This window comes from Xiphophorus maculatus, chromosome 5, assembly GCF_002775205.1.
Source record: "Xiphophorus maculatus strain JP 163 A chromosome 5, X_maculatus-5.0-male, whole genome shotgun sequence".
NCBI lineage: Eukaryota > Metazoa > Chordata > Actinopteri > Cyprinodontiformes > Poeciliidae > Xiphophorus > Xiphophorus maculatus.
Window position 1 is genome coordinate 29234530 of NC_036447.1, and position 24003 is coordinate 29258532.

The window sequence follows — 24003 nt, forward strand, 5'->3', positions numbered from 1 at the left end:
AGGAGAAGGTTTTACCAGCCAACTGGTCAACTTTTATCCTCCCATGAATGGATTTAGCACTTTCTGCAAAGAAACCACAGCATGATGAGTTACCTGAACCGCAGCAACTTTTCCAGCTGCTCGTCCCGACCCACTCGACTTTGGATACAAAAAGAAACATAAGTGGGTGTTTGACAGTGGAGATTACATTTCTCAAATGTATTTTTAATGGGCTTTAGACATGATGAGGTGCAGTGTTTGGTGCGGGACATTCAGGAACTTTCAGCTGAGCTCATGATGTTCAACATATTTCAGGCTAAGAGCCGCTTCTAACCTTTAAGGTGTTCAGAACCTGGAATTTGAACGCAACACGTCAAGAACATGTCTGAAACTCGGGCTTCTCAGATTTATTTATTTTACCAACATATAATTTGATTAAAATGTTTTTGTTTTTTTTTAAATAATTAGAATGGAGAGCCTTTATTGTCACTGCACTGAAACAGTACAACAAAAAATTTTAAAATGCCACTAAATGGTACTGCTAAGACATTAAAAGCATTGAAAAGATGTAATTAAAACTCATTTCAAATGATGTGTAAATGGAAAAAATGGAAGAATTAAAAAAACCAGAAGTTCTGGATGTTACGGCTCTACATCGTCTGCCAGAAGGTAACAGTTTGAACAGGAAATTAACAATGGACCCTGAAATGATTTTGATTAAACATTTTAATGGAGCCTCACCACTAGATGCATGTCTAAACTCTGATGTGGGAACGATTACACACACGACTGACCAGAGCTACAGGTGCAGGTCAGGAAACCGGCAATAAATCGGGTTGATAAGAACACTACGCACCATGGATTTAATAAAAAAACAAACAAAAAAAATGTTAGAAGGGTAGAACAGTGTTTATTACTCCAACTAATACTAGTTGGATTTCTATGCTGGGTTTGGTGACGAACCTCTGTCTATATTACACATATCACTTCATCTTTCTGACTCCAAAGTCAGAAAAATCAAACTTTTAGGTGTTGGGTTCATGTTCACAAGTTTGGATGCAATGTCGAGCATTTCTAATCTTCGCACTATGCTGCAGGAAAGGTGATTTTTGAGGCGATGCGTGGCACAGCGGTTAGAGTGCTGACCGCTGGCGCTACAGACTTCGAGGCGGCACATATCTCCTATAGTACAGGAACCTGAAATGAACTCTATTAAACATTTTAATGGAGTCTCACTACCAGATGGAGTCCAGGAGATGTGTTTGCCTGTATTGTACAGAGCAGGGTTAGAATAGTTTTGAGTCTTTCATTATAGTTTAGTTTTATTTCGTTGTGATTTTTTGTCAAATTCAGTTTGTTCCGATTAGTTTTTAGAGTGTGTTTGCTAGTTTTTATTAGTTATTACTTAAACAATGCTCAATTTTAGTTTAGTTTTTATTATAGTAGTAGTTTTAGTTTTTTCACACTTGGGTTCATTTTTAGGTGCCGAATTCAAAAAGGTCAAAATATTGTATTGCGATTATGTAGATAGATGTACCGGTTCACTGGATAATGAATGCTCAGCAGAAGATACAATTAAAAAAAAAGTTTTCTCCCAAATTTGCTGTTGCCATTTTGCGGACTAGCATAAGAGTCACCAAGAGGGGTACGATGTACCGTAATTTGCCAACAGCTGGCATAATTTATTAGCCTTTCACGTCAGTTCGAAAGGCTAATAAACAGATTCATAAACACAAAAACAAAGAATATTATATCTAGAAATTCTGTATGTTTTAGTTAGTTTCATAAAAGCATGATACAGTTCTAGTTGGTCAAAGTTTTTCCCCCATTAACTACCATTTTTATTTACTTCAGTTAACAAAAATGTTCCCTCAATTTCAGTTTTTGTTATTTGACCAGTTTTAGCTAACTATAACAACCCTGGCACAGAAATGACCAGCCTGAGTGATTTTTTACTTGGTTCGATTAGTGAAGAAAGCGCTTTACAACACCACAGCAACAAAGAGCCGTACCTGTGCTCTGAGCCTGTACTGCTCAATATTTCCCTGCAGTCATAAAGCTAACGTTAGCAAAGCCGTCACCAGCAGAGATCGTGGATGAGAGGCAGCGCTCTTCGCAATAAATTCAGCCTTGACCCCAACAGGTGACCTTTCCGATTTCACAATAGACGACGCACAATGGCCGCCATGTGCCTGGTGGTTTAATCTGCACGGCCCATCTGCCGCAGCTCCAGCCTGGGAGAGCGGAGGGAGTGGCGGGCGTCCCTCTGAAGCTCCTGGGTCTCTGCCCCTCTGCGTCCTGGGGGACAGCTGTATGGTAATGTGCACAAGAGGCCGGGGACAGCAGCAGTCGCTGGGATTGCCAGGCAGACACAGAACAAGGAAGCCCTTCTCAGTGAGGCAGCCAGAGGCATGAACTTGGCAGATTAGACATTCAGGAAACAAATAATCAGAGCCGGGCACCCCAGATCAGCAGCAGTGACAGCCCAGAGGGAGAAGGAACTAACAAACAGAAAACATCAAACGCATTGGGGCTGAAGGAATATTTCCCTTTACAGCAGTCTTTAGAACAAACGAGCCTAACTGAATCTATCGTCAAACTCCTCGATCCACGTACGGCTGGACAGAGGCGTCTGATTTGATCTACAGCAGACTTCAGATCAGTAGCAGGTGATGTGGATACCTGAAGCACGACCAGCAGACTGAAACACTGAAGGCTGCCAGAAAATAACAGATAAATAATTCAAGGCCAGGAAAGTTGCAGACCTAATCTTCACGTGATGATGACGAAGGGCAGGCAGGGCTGTGGGCAGCCTTGAAGGACCCCGCTAGACTCTGTAAACTGTTGCCAGGCAACAGACTTCGCTGTGGCTGGCCTTCAGCTTGCAGTGTGTGCTGCTGCCTCTGGCCTCGTCTCAGGAGAAGACTCCCGTACGCCGTTAAAGTCTGCAAACTCCATTTCTTAGGAGCAATGACCAGAATATGAGGCCGGAAATAAACCAGAAATCTGTCGCCGTGTAACATAACAGATTCCCTGCCTCCTTCACCCAGAAAACCCATTACTACCCCCACACAGGTGAACGAGACTGAAACCGAGAATTACTTCTTCTTCCTTTCCTGACAATGCTGCTTAAACATAAACTACGGTTACACAGACCACAGCCTGATGGTATTTCAAATTCAAAAGTACTTTATTGATCCCAAAGGGGAATAATTTTTTTAGCTCACTGGTGATCCAGGATTTGTTATTAGGGAAGCATCTCACTGTTCTGGTGGGGATGGTGCTGTCCACACAAAAGTTTGTGTTGTCACTCTTTGATGGCATTGATGTCCTCTCCATGTGGCTGGCAAAGAGCAGTCCAATCAGTACTTCATAATAACCCTGTAGGGCTTCTTCGGCTTCCTGTGACCACTCCCTAATAGTTGTCTTCCTAACAAGGTAGTCAGGCTTACATTCAGAGCAGAGATAAGCAAAATTGTGATCTGATTTCCACAGAGGAGGTCTTGGTTTAGAGACAAATAAATCATGATATTTGCATAAAACAAATCTAATGTCTTGTTCTTCAGATGTTGATTGAGGAAAAAGTCCCAGATTTAGACTGAACCACCGACACTCCTTGAGTCACAGCAGCAGTTGTCTTGCCAGGCACTGTGATTTTAGCATGACATTAAACATGTGATTTGACCCTTATCTTCCGCCTCCTTGTAAAGAGAAAGCCGACTCCGTCTCCCATGAACGAAGTGCTTTTGTAACACATATACAGTGGGGAGAACAAGTATTTGATACACTGTTGATTTTTCAGGTTTTCCCACTTGCAAAGCATGTAGAAGACTGTAATTTTTATCATAGGTACTCTTCAACTGTGAGTGATGAAATCTAAAACAAAAATCCAGAAAAATACAATGTATGATTTTTAAATAATTAATTTCCATTTTATTGTGTGTAGGAGGCTGAGAGGTTGGAGGGGGGCGTGGAACAGCGGTACAATCTGGCCATCAGGCCCTGGCAGTCCTGAACTGGCCCTGCTCATCACAAATTAAAGAGGCCAGTTGGACCACATCAGCACTTTCTGCTCTATCCAGAGTACCATGCTGATGTTTGGAGGAGGTGCACGTCTCTGTGTGTGTGTGGGTGAAATCCTGACCAGATTGGGGTGGTGAAGACATGTGGCTTCTGGTGTCTTCAAGCAACTTTACTACACACAGTACCTTTGACTAGAGCAGGGGTGTACAAAGTGCGGCGCGTTGGCCCATTTGTGGCCCTTGGATACAACTTTGGCCCGTTTAGCATAGGTGGTTGATGCAGATGGAGATTTATTTTTAAAACAGGGTAAAATTACTACAGATATAATTTTATTACAACAGAAAATGCTAAGTACAGCACAAATTATGTTTTTGTTTTATAACCAAGCTTTTATATTGAGTCGAACCAAGTCTGTCCACAGACTTTTACTGAAATGCTGACTTTGCTGCTTTTTTTTGTTTATTTAACAATGAGAATAGCAAACATCTTGAAAGTGAACCAAATTCTGTTTTTGTAACTAAGAATAGATTTGTTCCATTGAGGCCAAAAGAATTTGAAAACTAAATGTCTGTTCATACAGCTAATGTGCAAAGTCCTTTCAGGTTATGAATGTACGATGAGTCTGGATAGCCTGTGCACATGAGAAAGTTTAAGTTTTTTTTAAAAGAAAGTCAAAGATGACACTTCACCTGTTTCTCCAGGAAGACAACTACTCTACTGATCCACACTAGACTGACTGTCCAGATAGGACACATGTCCTCCAGTGAGAAAGACAGGCTTAATGGGATAACGAGCCTGACTCTGAATGTTGTGTTCTGGTCCTGAAACAAGGCTGGGAAATCTAATGTAGCCATGGATTCCTCTCCTCTGTCATCTATCAAGCTAGCATAACTAAATAAGAACCCACACGATCCAGATGGTTTGGGTTCGTGTGTTGGTGTGTGTGTGTGCAAATAAACCGGTTTTATATAAATCCCAGAAATGTGTCTTTTTACTATCAAGGAGAGATTGAAAGTCTATGATTTGCAACCTGCTGGATTTACTTAGATTAAAACTTCTTATTCTACTTTGAATAATTAATTGATCATACTTTACTGTTGGATAACTAGGATCCATGTATGTGTGATTGAACTGTAGCACTTTTTGTGAAGTGAGACAAGTGAATTGGTGCAACATAAATAAACTGAATTGAATTGTTGTAAAAACCATTAAATACTGACTGCATAAACAGTATTATTACCCTGTCAAGGAAATAATTTAGTCATTCTAAAGATACAGTTTAACTATCAGCGGCATGTCTGTTAAGCAGCAGTCTGCAGGATAGCTACCAAATTCAAAAACCCAACTAGAAAACCAATCGGCTTGGTCTTCTCCCAGACCAAGTGTTTCTCTGAACAGCAGACCAGTAAAAACATTCTAAGCTTGCTGGATAATTATCAGGTGTTTCTGACAAATATAGGCGTCAAACCCAAAATAATAATACACTGCAGATGTGTACAAATTCTATAGAAGCAGCTAGGGATGCAAACAATAAATTGACTTATGATTAATTGTCGACTACTGGTTTATTTGATTAAATTTAGTTCCAACTAATAACGTCCGCTTAGACATTTCTGTTAGTGTTGCAGTTTGGCCACCATCCAGCAGAGTCACTGCTCATCATAAAGCGAAATCGGTTGATACAGAAACAAAAATGGTGGAGCTATCCCAGAACGAGAAAGAGAAACGGTCCAAACAGAGTCCACTGTGGGATGCAAAATGTATTTGACGTGGTTTTGTTTACGATTATAAACACCTGACAAGCTCCTGAAGTTTCACCTTAACGCTCACCTAGCTGAGCTGCAAGGCGGAGCAGCGTCAACCTCTCCACCAAAACTGACTGATATGCTATGAAGACAAGGATGTAATGACAGAAAAGTGGAGGGGATAACTCAGAAAAACTGCAACATGATGGGGGGGAAAAACATGATGCCCATAAGTCCAGTTGATATTGAGGTTCAATTCTGAGTTAAAGCACTTCATGGAGCCACGTTTGAACATTACTCCTAGAGCAACCACAGATACTTCTGTATGAATATCACTCTGTTCACAGGGAAGTTAGTGTTTCACATATTTAATTATTTTCATCTTTTATTTTTGTATTCGGCAACCTAAGAGATTCCTGTTTTGTTATATTTCGTAAAATACGTCTACGCTTAATAATGTAAGAAAACCACAGCTTTTTATTTATTCAGTCAGTATTTAATACAACTGACAAAATGTAGCCCTTTATGTTATGGAAAGACGGTCAGCGATCTTGATACAAGAGAAAATGGCTGCTTATCAATTAATTGGTTGATCGATAAGCTCGGTCAACTATAGATCAACTCAATCATAATTTGCATCTATAGAAGTGATTGATCTGGTTAGTCACGTTGGGTTTTCATAACTAAACAAAAATGTCTATGCAGCTGTTTTGGTTAGAAGTATGTTACAACAGATGAAGGTTTTATGACTCTTTACGGAATGTTTTAATGGCACAGATGAAAATGTATGTACAGAAAGCTAATTTCTTATCATTATTTCCCATATTTAGAAGCATATTCCTCTTTTAAGGACCAATGGCAAATGAAGAGAAAGGTAGAAAAAAAGCACTTAAAGAGAGATGGAAAATAATTGAACACCGCCTTGTGCTTAACGCCACGTTTCTGCTCAACGGCTGAGGAATATAGAGTGGTGATAACACTCTAGAGAACACTAGAGGGTTTGAAGTACGGTTCCTACACATACATACACACTGCGGTTATTTTCCCCCAGCAAGAAAAATGATTTCCCCTCCATGTTGAGATAAAGTGTATTCCGACTCTGAGAGTCTCATTCAGGCGGTTGGACGTATAAAACAACCACCCATATGAAAATCTTTCACGGTGTTGTACTCCTCCTCTAGGTGGACATGATGTTGATCCATCATGGGCCCGGCAGCAGGAACGCTCAGCGGATCAGAGCCGTCAGAGAGGCTGGTCCATCCTCCACAGTGAAAAGTATACAGACATGCATCAGCTGACGCCACATCAACGTCCTGGATGATGAACCGCCTGGAAACGGGACTTTAATGTTTTAGCTCGTCACTCTGATGGCTGATCAGCACCGAAATCATCCCCAGCTGTGTGACAGACTCTCAGTCTGATGCAGGGTTATGACAGTTTTGGGTTTTTCTTGATAGTTCAGTTTTATTTCGTTGTGGCTTTTTGTTTGTCCAATTTAGTTAGTTTTAATTCGTTTTTAGTGTCTTTGCTAGTTTGTTATCATTAGTAAATATTTAGTTTTAGTTTAGTTTTTATGTTAGCACTACTTTTAGTTTTTCCATGCTTTGGTTAATATTTAGGTTCAGTTATAAAGGCTAATAATGAAGAATATTATATCTATAATTTCAGTATGTTGTAGTTTTACAAACGCATGACATAGGTCCAGATATTTATAGATTTTCCTCATTAACTAGTCTTTTTATTTGTTTCAGCTAACAAAAAGGTTTTCTCAATTTTGTTTTTTGTTAGTTTTAGTTAACTTTAATAACCTTGGTCTAATGTAGTTCCTAGGAGGATGCAGGTTGAGTTGAAATATTCTACTATAAACTCTAATCCAAAACAGTTTTGTTTTTAAAGTGATGCCATGAGTAAACTGCATCGTTAAGTTTTCGGATGAAGCCGAAAAATTAGTTCTGAGCAGTGTGCTGCAGTATTTGATACACAAATATATCAAGCTTTATTATTATGTCTTTGTTCTGGGTCGTTTGCTGAAGCCAATTAATCTTTTCTAGGATTTTCCCAATAAATATACATAATACGGTGTAAAAAAGACGCATGAAAAGAGGAACTGTTGCAAAAAACAACAACAGTGGAGTCAAGATGTAAGAAATGATCATTTATTGGGGGCGGAAAATGTAATTTTATTTGAAAAAAATTACATAATTTTGATAAATCTTCATGCTCTGAAGATGAATTTCTAAGATAAATACAACAACATTTTGGGTCTGGGAGGCATCAATGTATCTTATACAAACATTTTGAAAGTACATGTGGTAAAATAATACGTTTCTTTTATAATTATAGTTATGGACTATAGTTGTATTTTCTTTTAAAGTTACTTCTAAATATATAAATACATTGAAACAATAATGATAATAATATTTATCCTGCTTATTTGACTGAAGCAGTCAAATAAGCAAATTAACACTAAAGCTGAGCCGTATCTTTGACTATAGCCTGCTGGAGCTGCACATTAACCACAACTCAGCAGAGACATATTAGCTTTATTTGTCAAAGAATATTTTGCTAGAAATATTATTTAGAAATAAAGACGTCAAACTTCCTCTAAAAGCCGTTGTATGTAAGAGAAACGTCCTCCTGAGGAAAACAGGGCTTTGTATTCACATTAAACAGCTAAATCTTTAAGGAAAACTTCGCTTTTAACAACTTATTTTAATGTACATTTGATTTTTAGTCATCTGCTTATTATTCTGCTTTTAAGCTAAGTTGTTGCTTCAGTATTTAACAAAAGCGACTGGCCTCTTAGCATTGACCTTGTACAAAAGGATGTGTTTTGGTTTTTTTTGTTTGTTTTTGTTGCATACTTACCACTGCGTTAATGTGGGAGATGGAGGGGTGGATCTGGTCCACTAATACGGCACTGAGTGCTACAATCACGGCCATGACAATGTGAAGGTTTACTGAAGCTCTTAGCCAGATGTGTCTGCAGACACTAGGACTGCTTTTACATATTAGCTTTAGTAGAGACGAGGATGGATGTTTTTTTTTGTTTGTTTGTTTACAGGGGCAGAAGAGAAAACGGTGTGATTTTAAAATCGGCACAAACAACAAGAACAGCGGGAGGGAGGGAGGGACAGACGACAGAGCCGCAGCCAACTAAATTCACACATCAGACAAAGTGGTGCACAAAAAGCTGAGGCTGAACGTACAGATCCTGGTTGGTTTCCACACAAAGGCTCTAAAAGTGATCAGTTTTTTGGTCATGCTGCCCCCTATTGGTCACCGAAATATTCTGAGCTTTTGCACCCGAGAACAAAATGTGTTTGTAACAAATGTGGTTCAGACTAAAGGATTAGAAAAGAGAAAGGAAACAGCAGCATGAGCATTTACAGGAAAACTAAATATTTTTCTTACCTTCATGTTCCCGTCCAAGCGGAAGAAAGGAGACATAGAAAAAAGTGAGAAAGATTTCAGTTATTAAAAAGTCTTTCTTTTTTTTTTTTTTTTACAGTTAACAGTGTGATTCAATGGACTTTTTAAAAGCTGAATTACAGATGATCAGAAATCTCTTTTGGGAGTTTTTCAAAGACCAGTTTTATGTGTTTTAGTGCCATTTTATAGCACAGTCAAGTAACCAAGCTACCTTCAGGTTACTTGTCTCTTATGCACCAGTTTTTATACAGACTTTGTTAACCTTTGTTTATAATCACTTAAACGCTGCAGTTTAAAATGAGCCTGATATAAATGCATTAAGACTTTTTGTAAACTTCTGTTCAGAAGCAACTCCAGCTCCCGTTCTTGGTCTGACTCATCTGAACGAGTCACACCATGAGTCATGTTTCATTGACTGTTTTTATCATTTGAGCAAATCACGGCTGCTCCTCTGCCTCCTGGAGAAGACGTCCAGAATGACTCAGCCATGTGTTGTTACGGCAACAATGTCTGCTAGAATGGCTCCAGAATTCCTGCATCTCTGCAGGAACCCCGGACCAGACGGCTTCCCTCTCTGCTGCAGTCGGAACCACCTGGAGCTAAACCTGCCCAGGACACACTGCCTCCCCTCACCATCCCCAACAACTCTGCGCCCACTGTGCATCACTGCTGGTTCTTTATAAGTAGGAAATTATTATTTTTTTAAGTATTTAAGCTGATGCTGCTTTAGCTAAAATGCCAGTTAGTGTCTGCAGTTCTAGGCGCCATGTTGAATCCCAGCCATTAAAAATAGGTCCAGGGCTTTTATTTCCAATTGGGAATGCAGCCTATTAATCGACTTACAACTAATTGTTGATTAATGGCTAGTTCAATTAAAATTAGTTCCAATCGATTAAATTATTAACTTCCGATTAGACCTTCTTTCAGTGCTGTAGTTTGCCACTTTGCCTCCTGACTGCCTAAAAATACACAAGTGAAAACTGTGAATAAAAAGGTTACGGTCACACCACAAGTTTGGCAGGATTTCAGATATGTAAAACAAAAAGCACATCAATAATTATTGATATTGACTGATATCAATAATGGTTTCATACTTCACAGAATAGTATGAAACCCTATATTGTGATACGTTTTTCAGCCATATCATCCAGCCCTACACATATTCTTCGTTTGTTTCAACTTTTGTTCAGGAAAAGTGTCACGTATTATTAAATGTTAGTTGTACTTGAAATATGCATGAAACCGTCAAGTTTTAAAATCCAATGTTCTAATGTGGTGGAGAGGGATTTCCTGCAGACATTTTATCCCCCCAAAAAAATATATGGAAAAAAGACATCAGGAGCCAAATTTCAAAAGTAATATAAAACACTTTGGCAGCGGCAAAAAAAAAAAAAAAAAAAAGAAAAAAAAAAGAGCTAATCCTCTGCCAGCCAGGAAGCATTTGTCCTGTTTGAGCCAACAGAGGGCGAGCTAAAGGGAGCCACACCACCTGCTGGCCAAGGCGCATACAGGAAGCGTTTATTTAATAATAAATAGGGACGAGGAAGCATGATTTAACTTTGAATTGATTGTCAGGAATGTCCTCACAGAATAGTGTGAAAACTAGGGTGAATAAAAATGAAAAGAAGACGACAACTAAACTAAAAACAGCCCAGGGAGAGCAGGAGTTAAAGATTTCAGCTGTAAATGTTTGTGGGTTTTTTTAAACATCGGTGAAATCTGAGTGTTATTAATACGGTTTACCTCGGTAACCATGGTGAAACGTTCTCCAAGCCTTTCTCTGTTGCAGCTGGGACATGATAAGCCTTCAGTTGTTGGACCGTATAGTATTTCATCAGTGCTACCTGTACCGGCATGGCTCCTCGTTTCTGACAGATGGATATTTTTGGTCTGATCGCTGCCGCCGTCAGACATGGAGGCTTATTACTCCACTGCCAAGGTCATTATGATGATGAGAACCTTCAAAACATGGACGTCGGGGCCTAAATTACCACTTACACCATCCAGGCTGATAAAGAATCAGGTCGGATGGAGAGAACGTGGCCGACAGCTGAAAACAAGTCACAGATTATCCCAGAATATTTTACCCTCATTTCCAGCATCTTAACATATGATTATGAGGAATTTTACGAAAAAATTGTATTTTCTAAAGTATTTTTTTTTTCCAAAATTCTTTTTTTTTTGTAAATAAACTTACCATTATTTAAATGGTAAATTTTGCCATTTAAATAATAATGTTGAATGAAATCATATTTCTAACACATTGGTCAAAGCAGCTTTTGCAAACTATTGTTGACAAAGTCTGATCAAATGGTTTCTTTTACACTTCAACCATTCGAAAGAAAAAGTTTTGTTGCAGTTTATTTTTACATGTTTGACCAACATAATCAACCTATTGTTTTTGTCAGTGTCGGATCATTTTCCATTGGCTCTTCTACTCCTAATTGAACTGACTGGACAAATTAAAGTTGTTTTTAGATGTTTGGCCAAGCCTATGAAGCTATTGGTGTATTTAAGAATGCTGTCCAGGTATAGAGTTAGCAAATACATTTGTAATTCAATACATTTATCTCTGTGTTAAAACGTTTTTTAAAAAGTTTTAAGTCAATCCAGAGCTGTTTTTCTGAATTGGATCAGTATTGGCTGATTCCTCACTTCAGATATCGATATTGGTACCGGAAGTGAAAAACGTGGATAGGCGCACCACTACCTCAGTCAAGATTATTTAGCTTCAAATTAAACAAATGTTAGTGTACGTTTAAACTGAAGGTAAAACCATATTTAAGGTCTGTGACCGATGGAAGCTGCCTCTTCCTCCCTCAATGGGATACGTAAGAGCCTCCAGGCTGCCTGCAGCAGCTGAGGCAACGACGACATCCAGTATTCACTGCATGTAAAGAACCGTATAACATTATGACGGTACTGTGCACCATCAGCTCTCACTCAAATCATATTTTAACCAGACTTCAGTTCAACCAAAAAGTGTCAGCTCAGCCATTATGGGCTGCTTGATGCTGGAATCAGACTAATCAGGACATGAGAAGGAAAATAAACCAGGAGGATCTAATCGCCTCGGCTGATCCTCTACAGCAGCCTGTGTTCCTGCTGGTAACCTGCAGATTAAACACAACTGCTCGGGCGAACCCGGGTCTGGGCCTCCAGTCGACCGGATCCGTGCGCCTCCCTGGAATGGAGCAGCTTCTCAGAATAGCCAATGGTAGATGCCTCTGCTCTGGGTTATTTGCAGCCCAAGGGCAAAAGAATCCGCCATCCTGCAGCGCCGCTGCTGCTCCACAGACCGTCAGCTAAGAGCTAAATCTTTAAAATGGCAGAATTATGTATTTTCCAGGCACAGTGCCATTTTATAGCACATTCACACAACTATGTTATCTTCAGCTGTTATAGAAATGCTCCGTCAAATATGACTTCAAAGATATGATTTGTAATTCAACAAGGCCCAACAAATTGGGTCTGTGTCTCTTTAAGAAACTGCTGCTCTTTCTGAAACTCCGCCTTCAGAAAGTCATTACAACATGGCTCCTCTATTAACCACTAACAACATTCTTACCAGCTCCTATAACAAGCTCAGCAGATGTGCATTTTCACTAAGTGTTTGCTAATTGCTACTGGCTAGTGTGAAGGAGCTGAGTGGGGCAGCAGTGGGGAGGGCTGCACCGTGAGGCCGAAGTTCGGAAACTTGAAAACTGCTGCTCAAAGGAGGAGCTACGACTTTGAAGGCGGAGCTATGTCCCACCACTCATTTTGCACGGCTGAATGGTTGCCATGGGAGATTAAAGAATTTCTTAAACATCCATGAAACAATCAAAGCAACACTCCAGGTATGTTTTTGATGAGGGAATAACGTTATACAAAAGTGGCTCTTTAAAAAACATGCTGCACGATGATCCTCCAACTACTTCCTGTCGTGTTCTTCATGGTTTGTGCCAGTGATAACATGTAAATCATGTGACTCGTGTGATATGGAAAAAGTGTTTCCATTAACGTTTTGCGAGATAAAGCAAAACGCCAAAAAAAAAAATCATTCTAGCGCCAAATCTATTTATAAACATTTTTTTTCCTCTTCTAAATAATAAAATCTTTAAAGCACATAAAGCATGGCTGGCTATCTGCAAAGGAAAGATGCTGAAGCTTCAAGTCAGCTTAAACTTTCAGTAATGATGAGGATGATCCACGTCTATTATTTCTAATCACTGCCGACATCTCCATCATGTACTTTATGCATGTTTGAAACATGTTAATATGAACTTCTCACATCGAGCAGTTCATCATCTGGTCTAAACACTTCACAGCTTCATCCAGACTTTCTTCCAGCGCATTGCAATGCCTTGCATCACATACGGAAGTCAGGGAAGAAAGAATAAAAACTTGGAAAGATTAATTAGCTTTTCACTCTGTCATGCTCATCATTATGCATCTGGCTATGTGTAAACTAAACAGAACTAGTTAAAAGGCCTGGTTGTTTGTGGAGCAGCAGGATGCCCGCAGGCCAGCTTTGGGTTCTGTACACTCGGGTCCACAGAGAGCGGTGACGGTAAACCCAGCTGCTCCTTCATGCCACGTCTGCAGATTAAAAACTCTGAACCAGGCAGAGACAGCAGCGAGACTGAAGGCTTTCAGAAATGCACCTATAAGGTTAACTATAGTAATCAGGGCATGTTAAAAGGCCCGTGTTGATGCTTTATACTTTATTTTCTGATCAATGGAGGTGCAAAATTTACAAATCTATGGTAAATAAATCTAAAAAATAACATCATTTTGGAAGTTATCCAGTAAATACTATTAATGGTAAATAAATTGAATTCATATGTAACTTCTTCAAGGGGCAGTATTATATATTTTCCAGGCACATAGTGCTATTTTATAGCACAATTAAGAAACTATGTTACTTTCAGTTGTTATAAAAATGCTGTATATTTATCAAATAGGACGTAAGAGAAATTTGCTCTGCAAGATGGAAGTTCAGACGATTGGAAACTGCAGCTCTGAGGAGGAGCTACGTCTCGAAGGCAGAGGTTGGTCCACCCAAGCGTCCATTTTACATAGTACTGCCCCTTTAAGGAATTGATTCATCAGATCATCTGACTCCAGGTCCATGTACAGGTCCGTGTTGTATTATGATGTTACAGCTGGCACGATACAACATACACCAGAGTATCCATAATGGTTGGACTCCACGAGTTTTACACAAAACCACTAACTTTGTGTTTGTACTACATCTGCTGTTTCACTCCATGTTTTTTTTTTCATTTTAAGCAGTTATGAGGCACAGTGGCAAAACCTGAAGCTGCTGCTGCGCACCAGTCTGACTCTCCTCGCTCATCTTTTCACTCCAGTTTGTGACTCTGGATTGTTGAACGCAGTACAATATAACATGGACCGTGTAATACGGCGCTGTGATCTGGGTAACCCTCCACTGACTTCTAGGTCAAAATAGGTGATGAGATTAATCTGCATAATGTAATGTTAACACATTAAACTTTTTAGATTAATTTCATGCGTTAACATTGATAGCGTCTGGTTCACATTCAAAGTCTATGTGGAGGCACGTCGAGGGCCATCATCTAGTGCGAAGCGATTTGAAGAATTTTGAGCATTTGATGCATCCGACAAATAGGCCGGCCACTGAAAACAATGGCTGAGCCCATTTTGACGTGTCTGACGCGCCCTCCACATGCCTCCCTACAGACTTTACATGTAAACCGGACGCACCTGATGCATGAAATGCTAGGTGTAGAGCAAAATGTTAGGCATCTGCAGTGAAATGATTGGACGCGTTTTGAACACACGTAACACATTTGGTGTGAATGCACCACTATAGAAAACAAAACATTGCTCCTCATTCTGACAGGAGAAATGAGGGAAAGATGGACGAAGCTGAATAAATGCTTATAAAGACCTGAAACCTGGGCGGAGCTTCAGTTTCCAGCCGGAGAACGACCTTAAATATGACACCAGAGCAACAGTGGGATGGGTTAGATCAAACCACGTTGGTGTGAGAGAAATGCCCAGGTCAGAGGTCAGCAACTCCACTCTGCTGCTCCAACGCAGCTGAATCAGACGGCTGAGTGACCTCCTTGGCCTGTCAGCCAGTTTGACCAAAGCCTGATCATCAACCATCCATCTGATCCAGGTGGAGGTCTGGAGCTGCTGAACTCTCTCTTGAAGGGAACCGGACACTGAGAGGAAGCGGCTAAAGAAAGCTCCAGCACACCCACAACACCTGCTCACATGGCAGATGCATTCTGCTGATGGCTCTAGATGCAGACATAGCTGCAGAGGGCACGTCCAGATTGCCTTACCCGACAGGCCTGTAGCTCGGGGAGCAGAGGCGTGATAAAGTGGCACCACCAGTCATTAAGGATCTATATCATGGCAGCCATTTCCTTCAACAGCTGGAGCTACATTCCTGTTTCCGGAAGTTCAGACATAGAGGGAATTCTCTCTGTAGCTCTTTAACCTGGAGAAGAGGGCCTCTGTTTTAATGAACGGCTGGTTTGAATCAAAAAATCCAAGTCCTAGATGACTTAACCTCAAATTAGATCACTTGAAAAAAGCTTCAGGATTTTAGATTATAGTTTAGCTAAGATAAAAGTTTAAGATGAAAAATAATATATTTCTAAACCAAATGTGATTAAAAATAGAAGCTCTATGTTCATAAAATCAAAAGTTTGAGATATTTTACAAATACATAAGTTTGTATTTGATGATGGACAGAATTTTAAACTGTTTGATGGGTCAGTAGGATGTCCAGGGTTTCCTCTACGTGTAACTGACTGTAGCGCACAGTGGTGGCTAAATAAAAGACGCCACAAACTTCAGAATGAATTTTTCTTGGGCTTTTTCACATTAAAGCTATGTAAAGCATAGTCAATATTTATTAAATTACACTAACCCTAATGAGAGTTTGAAATAAAGTTAAGTAACATGAAGCATTAAAATGTACTTATTTCAAAAAAGCAACACCACTGGCGCCTGCCTGTCTGGCTGTGAAGCTGGCTACTGTGCACTGCGCTGGTTTCAGGTGTAAAAAATAACTAGAGACGACAGTCAGAAGAGTAAGTTGGATGCATTTTCAGTGCAAGCTTGTGAAAACAAACCTTAAGTTAATGCTTGTTGCATTGAATGACAGTAATGCTGTTTATTAATATAGTTTGGTCGTCATGTGTAATGTTTCAGATGCGTTTTGAAGGCTCTGAAACCCTGATGTTGACTCTCCAAACTGTAAAACTGACAAAATACTTCTGGATATGTTTTGTTGTGTAAATACCAAAAGTGGAAGACATGATTAGCAAACCATCTTAATAGCAGGAGTCTAAGCTAAGCCCATTGTTGCTTTAAGCTGTTACTCTGAGTTTGTGTTTAATGACTGAAAGCTTTTTTTCCTGCCTTTTTAATGACAAAAGACAAACAAATATATAAAAAGAAAAAGGAGAACTGCTGAAGTAAATACTTTGCATCAGAACTAATGAAGCACTGAAACGAAAGGACGAAGATTAAAACTGTGTTTTGGTATCAGCCATTTGTTCTCAAGATTTGATTTCAGACTAATTTAGTTAAACTATACCAGAGGGAGCCATTGGAAGTTCCCTGTGAAGCTATTTATTGACAGCTACCACATACACAGCAGAGGCCACAGAGGAGACCAGGGCCAGGACCTCCATGAACCGCCATGACTTAGTTTACCCCACAACGTGCACAGAGCAAACTCTTACTTTGACTGGACGCCTGGTCATTCAGCTGAGTTTGGTTCCAGTCGGAGACTACACCCAGTCTGCATGGCTGTTCTGTCATCACAGAGTGAAACTCTGCCCATTTACCAGCATTCACATGCTGACTAAAATAGAAAAGTCTGAGCGTGAGTTATGTTTGAATGTTTGAATATGGATTAACTGGCTCCTTTGGGATCAGAAGTACAACTAATGGAGAGAGAGTGTAGTAGGAAATGCACAAAAATAAAATAATTGTGTCAATAAACCTAATTACATGTGAGATTTCTCTCTATACTTAATGAAAATGATTAACTGTCAGGAGAACTGAACAGATATGCAATGGTAAGTTACATGAGGATGAACCGGGTCACTTACTGGTTGACCAAAAGGAAATGGAAATGGGTCAGGAGGACCAAAAGGCAACATGGCGGCTAAAACATGGAGGAATCGGATTAGCTGCAATTACACTACAAAATGGACGAAAAGCTTTGTCAACATTCCGCTAATATCGAAAAACAATTTCGCAATTGCTACATTTCCATGAAATAAGTTTGTTCACGCAATAAGTCATGAGAAAACTCACTGCGCAATGATCCTCCAACTACTTCCTGTCTTCTTCTTCGTGGTTTGCACCAGCTGCAGTTTCTGGTTGTTGATCATGTAATAAGTGTTTCCATTGCAGTGTTGAAAAACAAGCCAATTTCAAGATAACCAAAACTTTTTTTAATCAACAAAGGGTTTTTTAATCAAACAATTATTTTTTCTAAAACTGGCAGGTTTCTATTAAGCAAATTTATTTTCAAAATGTCAAATTGCGTAAGTATATGATCAATGGAAACACAGCCAGTGACACAAACACATAGAAACAACTTTTGCTTTCTATGAATCTCTGTTGTGTGGACTTAAAGCCATTTTGATCCGTGTGTGCCGAGGCTATTAACCATCAGGGTAGTTCGAACATCAGCTGGACTTTTGCTGAATAATGAGAAATTAATGGCAACTATGATTACCTCAGTTTTGTTCTGAACTTCCTACTTTGTCACAACGTTCCCGTCATTTATGGTAAGTCTAAGCATCTCAGCCCCATATCTACTACTGATACGTAAAATATGCACGCATCTTGCAGAAATTATTATGACTGCTTAGAACCTAATCTCGATCCTTTATAATTATATTGTTCTTTATTTTTTACCCTGATATTTTCCACAGTTGTGTTCAAAGATTTGTGACAAATTAAAAAGTTATATTGATTGCGCACATGTTTGTTCTTGAAGAAGAAAGAATAAAACTAGGAATGGGAGTTAGTTTCATCCTCGAAGCAATTTCTAGAGTTGAGCAGTCTGACTAATGAGTCAGACTGCTCTCATTATTTCACTGATAAAGCACACGGGGCGGAGGGAATGTAGAGGTCCTCCAGCAGCAGTAAACAAACCAGGATCTTAAAATGGAAACAGCAGCTCAGGTGTAAAGTTGCAACTCTCGATGTCTTTGACGCATTCAGGACTTGAGACCTTAACATCGAATGGAAAAAATATATATATATCGCTAACTATAGATCTGTCTGGCAACTGAACCAACATAATCAAATATGCAGTCAAATGTTCTGAAATATGTAAATTGGTAGAATTAATATATAGTTTCATATCACTCAGCGTCACATGCAGCAGACGCACACATTATAACCAGTTTTTACATCAGACGGGCGTCTTGTGACATCTCTATGAATCACTGTGCATTGATCTAGATGAACATCAAGCTGACTGAATTCAGCAGGAATGTTAAAGTAGACTAAAATAGGCCCAGTCCTTTCTCCTACATGGTCGTCATCAGCTGGGGGTGGAGCCACAGAGAGCAAACCGTAAATGGGAAACAGAAACAACGGACAAAAGGACAAATCTATGCCCTGCCACATTCAGCACGATAATCCTGATACAAATCAAGCTGCTGTTCACATCCTATTTATTTTACAATTATGAATTGTAACTAGAACTAAAATACTTTGGTAGTTTTGTGTTAAAAAATGTTTGTCAGATAAGTATTTAGCAATCCCTGTGAGCAAAAGAGGTAATTATTTTTTGCTAAGATGTGGTCAAGAGAATGTGTTGAATAGAGTTCAGCAGATTTATGTAGTTATTCAGCAAATCAGTGGTTATTTAACAGTTATATGCAGATATTCACAGTTATTCAGCAAACATCTGCAGTTGTTCAGCATTATTCAGCAGATCTCTGTAGTTATTAACCGTGTAGTTATTCAGCAGACATTTTGAGTCTGCCTGTGAGTGAGCTCTAGCCTCTGCAGTGATCTCTGATATTTCAGGATCAGTGATTAAACTGAAACCAAAGTGCATTCCTCTCTGGTGACGGACGCCACTCACCCGTCTGCGACAGAACGGTAAACCTTGCGCGATGATGTTGATGCTAAAGATCTTGAGTACTTTCTGGGGCGGCAACGATTTGGAGGCAATGTCCTTGGGGTCTGGCAGGTCCAGGGCCTGGCTCTCCTGCGGGACACGTACAGCCTTCTCCTTCTCAGAGGCAGCATTTGGCATCTTTGCCCGAGCACCCGACGACGAGAAACGGGGAATGGGGCAATGCCGCAGCATTGCAGAAAAAAAATGCAAGCCTTCTAGTGGATCATGTCCCAGAAGGAAACGGAAGAAGCTCTAAAACCTTTCCCAGCTCCTCTTGGTATCTTCCAGATATCTCAACGCGGCACTTGTTGAGCTTCGACCAGATCAGTAACTCGTCCGGCCGTCTGCCTGGCAGTCTTTAAAGTAGTCTGTGAGGTCAGAGTGTCAGCTTAGCGAGGCACAGCAGCTGATGTCAGAGTCTGAAAAGAGGATGGGCCCAGTCAGACCCAGCTCTCGTGACCCCTGGGTGCTGGAATGTGCACCAAGACTCGTCTGACACAGCACACGTGTGATCGGGGCGATTCCTCACCGGGGTCGTTCTGTCACCACTCTGACCCCTTCAACCTGGAGACCCAAGTCACTGGATATCACAGGGGTTCAGTTCCTAAATAGACAGCAGACAACAAACCCTCATCTGAACCTCACGAGTCAGCCAGAGAGAAGACGTTAGGGTTTTGTTAGACACTCAGGATCTCCGTGGAAAGGCTGGTCAGGCTTCAGCAGCAGATATCAATAGTTCAAGGTTATTCTGACCAACAAGAGCACTTGAGCAAGAACGGCCGTTATTTAAAGCTGCAGAAGAACGTCACGCTAAAACACAAAGAAAAGCACGACTTCTTCCTCACTCAATCTGAACACAAGAACTTTACTAGTAAAAATATTAACAAATGAAGCAGTTTACTGGGGAGAAGTGGAGCAGAAGTACAGTGGTGTTGTACTTTACAGTCAGTATGCAGCACAGGTAACCAGAGACTGAAACTTTCTTCTGCTCTCACACTATTCCCTGCTGTAACTTGATTATCCAAAATATGCTGACAGACTCTTGTGCACAACTTGAGTTCTCGCGCATGGTCGTTGAACCATTTTCTTCACATTTTAGTTTGAAATGAGTTGACGAGTTGAAATGATTCTTCCAGCCAGTAGAATCAAAAACCCAGCATTTGAGGAATCAATTTAAGACCATAGTCCTGCTTTTAACATTCCAGTTTCTAATTCCAGATAAGATGTGTCAGTGCTACTGAAATTTCTCAAGATTGATTGACTTTACACTGCAGGACACAATAAATTCACCTCCAGAAGCAGGTGAAATAAGCTCCAGAGTTTTAAGAGGAAAGTGAAGGTAAGAAAACACTTGAGTTGTTGTTGTCTTGACTCAAAGTCAAGAAATTAAAGTCCTAACCTTTAACTACAACCATGCCATGAAGGACAATGCAAGCTGCATTTATTACTGTGTTTAATACAAAGCAATGCTTTTTATTTTATCAGTAAAACCAATAACATGGATCTAGCGACAAAAATAAAACGCAATAAAATTCACAAAAATCTAACGAACCAATGTCGCCCTCTGGTGTCAAATACCATCATAACACCACCCCACTGCAGACACTAACCAAATTTCTCTTTTTTAGACATATTTCTATCAACCGAACAAATGAAAGTAATAAATATTATGTGGAAAACCAAAGATACATATTAAGGAATAAAAAAACTGAGAGAAGTTGGGAAGACAGAAACACTCCGCAAGTTGCTTGTGAGGCCAGAAAGGTTGAGTTTGATATTTTCCTGCATTTTCCCACGTACTAGTGGGCAGCAGGGGGCGCACGTTCAGTATGGGGGGTTGTTTATTGTTACATCAATTTTCTAAATGTAACATTTTTAATTTAAAAAATATATATATTTAATTTTAAGACCACGTCCAGTCGTAGTTGAGGCTGCTGGCATTGTTGTCTCAACTGTCTCGAGTTAAAGAATGCAGTGAAGAGGTAACTTAAACTATTATTATTTGAGATGCCACGTGTATATATATATATACTGCTCAAAAAAATAAAGGGAACACTTTAAGTGTTAAACACCTGTTTAAGTGTTCCCTTTATTTTTTTGAGCAGTGTATATTTATTTAATAAAAATGTTCTATAAAAACAAATACATTTTTAAAAAAGCAAATATTTTATAAAACTAAACAGTCGTGCCTGTGATTTACATATTAAAGGCACAAACTTACTTTTTCTCATATGACTTTAAGACTTTTTAAGGATGTGTGGGCATCTTGGCAGAGAAAAGTCTGTTCCAGCCTGGAGGATCTTGATCGGAGCTTCTGGTCCTGGAAACTCCTCCAGTCCGCCTTAAGCTCTGCCCCAGCAGGGACATTAAACACATTAAACTAATACCTCACATGCCCAATCAAAATGGACATTTTAGCTTCTTTTTTTTCTCATTCAGAGTTATTCCTAATGCTTGCAGCGTGAAGGCACCATTAGCCCACTAGATGGAGCTGGAGATCCATGCTGGGCCAGCTTTAAAAGGATACGAGTCCCTGGACTCTATCCACTAGAGAAAAATCATTTTGCTATTGCAGATTATAGGATATTAATAAGTAGTTCTATAAATAATTAGTTCTGAATTACGGTTGGTTTAATTCATTTCTTGGTCATTAACATGCGGTTACCCCCACAAAATGACTATACCTTCATCATTTTCAAATACTGAGTGTTGTTCATATTCATAAAAATCCCCAAATATTATTACAGCTCACCAGATAAGGGTCTATACCTGCTATATAAAGTACAATAAGAGCTGGACAATATGGCTAAAAATTTTATACACTATAAGTGTTTCATATCAATTAATGTCGATAATTTTCCCCTCGTCTTTGGTTTTAAGTATTTGAAATCCAGCCAAACCGGTGGCTTCACCTTTCCTGTTTTATCCAGTTTTGACTCAGTCCTGATGTTTTTTATTTTTAAGCAGTTATGATGGTGGTGAAACCTGAAACTTTGTTGATGCTACCAACCTTGCTTAGCTTGCCATGAGAGGTTGATCGGCTATAGCCTTTCCTCTGCCTACGTCCCCCAGAATGCTGTGCGGTTCTGGTTCAGAGTTCAATGATTGTTCTGTATACTGAATATTCTATAAGATGTATGATCTATTGATATCGATCAAGTGTCTAAATCATTAACGATTATATATTGTTAATGATTTATTGTACTGCAAAACACGCATTCATTAAAAAAAACAAAACACAAAACATTTTTGGCCCTGGGCTACTGCCACTGTTTCAGACTCTGACCACGTTCACAGCTGAGCAGACAGCAGCCTGTGGCGCTGACCTGAGTGTTTCTGCAGGTGAGCAGGGTGTGGCGCTAAGATAAACTCTGGGACTTCCCGGATGACTCCACAGGGGGGCGTGCTCCGGCCTGCAGAGCAGCAGGACAGAACGAGCAGCAGCAGCTTACCTTCTTGCTGGAAGAACTTTGGTGTGGACATCCCGTCTCCTGATTCCTACTGGGGGCAGACACGCTGTTCCTGAGGGAGGGGGAGCGCAGCCCTTCCTCTCCCTCTCCCCCCTCCTCTTCCTCCTCCTCTCTTCCACTCTCCGCTGAATGTTCAAACTCATCGCTGTCTTGGTCCATCTCCTCATCGTCCTCCTCTTCCTCCTCCTCCTCTTCCTCTCCCTCCTCCCTCCCATGCTCCTCCCCTCCCTCTGTCCTTCCCTCTGTGTCTTCCTCCTCTTGGTGACTGGTGCTGTTGTTGTTCTCCTCCTCTTCCTCCTCGTCCTCGTCCTCCTCTAGGGGGCGCTGTCCTTGGAGCTGCCTCTGCTGGTCCCTCCCCCACTGCCACCGGCTTCCCTTGCCGTCCCCGGTGACTTCGCTCAGCGGCCCTCCTTGGCCCTCTTCCCCCTCCTCCCCCTCACCCTGAGAGCCGTTGCTGGCTCCGGACTCGCCGGGCGCCCACGGCTCCTCCCGCTCGCCGTCAGCCAGCGACGCCTCCGGCTGATCGGGACCAGAGAAGAAGAGGGGGGAAAAAAACACAGACAACATTCTCATGAGAAAGTGTTTGTCCCTCTTTGTGAGGTTGCGTCTGCCGAAGCCTCACCCTCTGCTGCAGCTCCTCTTCCTCCACCACTCGGTTAACGTGCTCGTCCTCATCGTCCTCGGCCGCCTGCTGTGGTGCCCGGGTGGTGGAGGAGGCGTTACCTCGCACGGCCTGACCCCCGAGGCCCCGACTGCGCCTGCTGCTGCTGCCCCCCGACAGCAGATCCTGGTTCATTTCCAAAAGCCAGCTTGCTACCTCCTGGACCTTCGCTAGGCTGTCTGAGGAGGGGAAGGGCTTGGCATTCTGCAGGAAACACACAGAAACACACAGAGTGGGTCAACATTGGATAGACTCCACATAAACAGTTCAGAGAGAGAATGAGTGTGGTTCAAAGGTCATTCCAAATTCTTCTCCCCGAGGCTGCTGCAATATTACAGATACTGAAATCCTGCATTTTAAACTTAAATTTCTTTAAAACACAAGTCTGTGGAAGCCGGGCTTCAATTGGGGATGCAAACAGTCAATACATTTACAATTAACTGTCGATTAATGGTTTAATAAATTAAAATTAGTTCAATTTAATTGACTAATAACGTCTGCTTAGCCTTCGACTGTCAGTGTTGTAGTTCTGACCCCATCCAGCAGAGGGCG

General features: G+C 40.6%; 1 protein-coding gene across 1 annotated transcript in view; it reads right to left on the reverse strand.

The window, feature by feature from the left end:
• Nucleotides 1–19672, reverse strand: part of fbxw7 (F-box and WD repeat domain containing 7) — a 62426-nt gene extending 42754 nt beyond the window's left edge. The window contains exon 1 of the mRNA XM_014472651.2: nt 19285–19672. Coding sequence (XP_014328137.1) covers nt 19285–19512 — 228 coding nt within the window. The 5' untranslated portion in view covers nt 19513–19672. The remainder of the gene's footprint in view (nt 1–19284) is intronic.
• Nucleotides 19673–24003: the final 4331 nt, after the last annotated feature.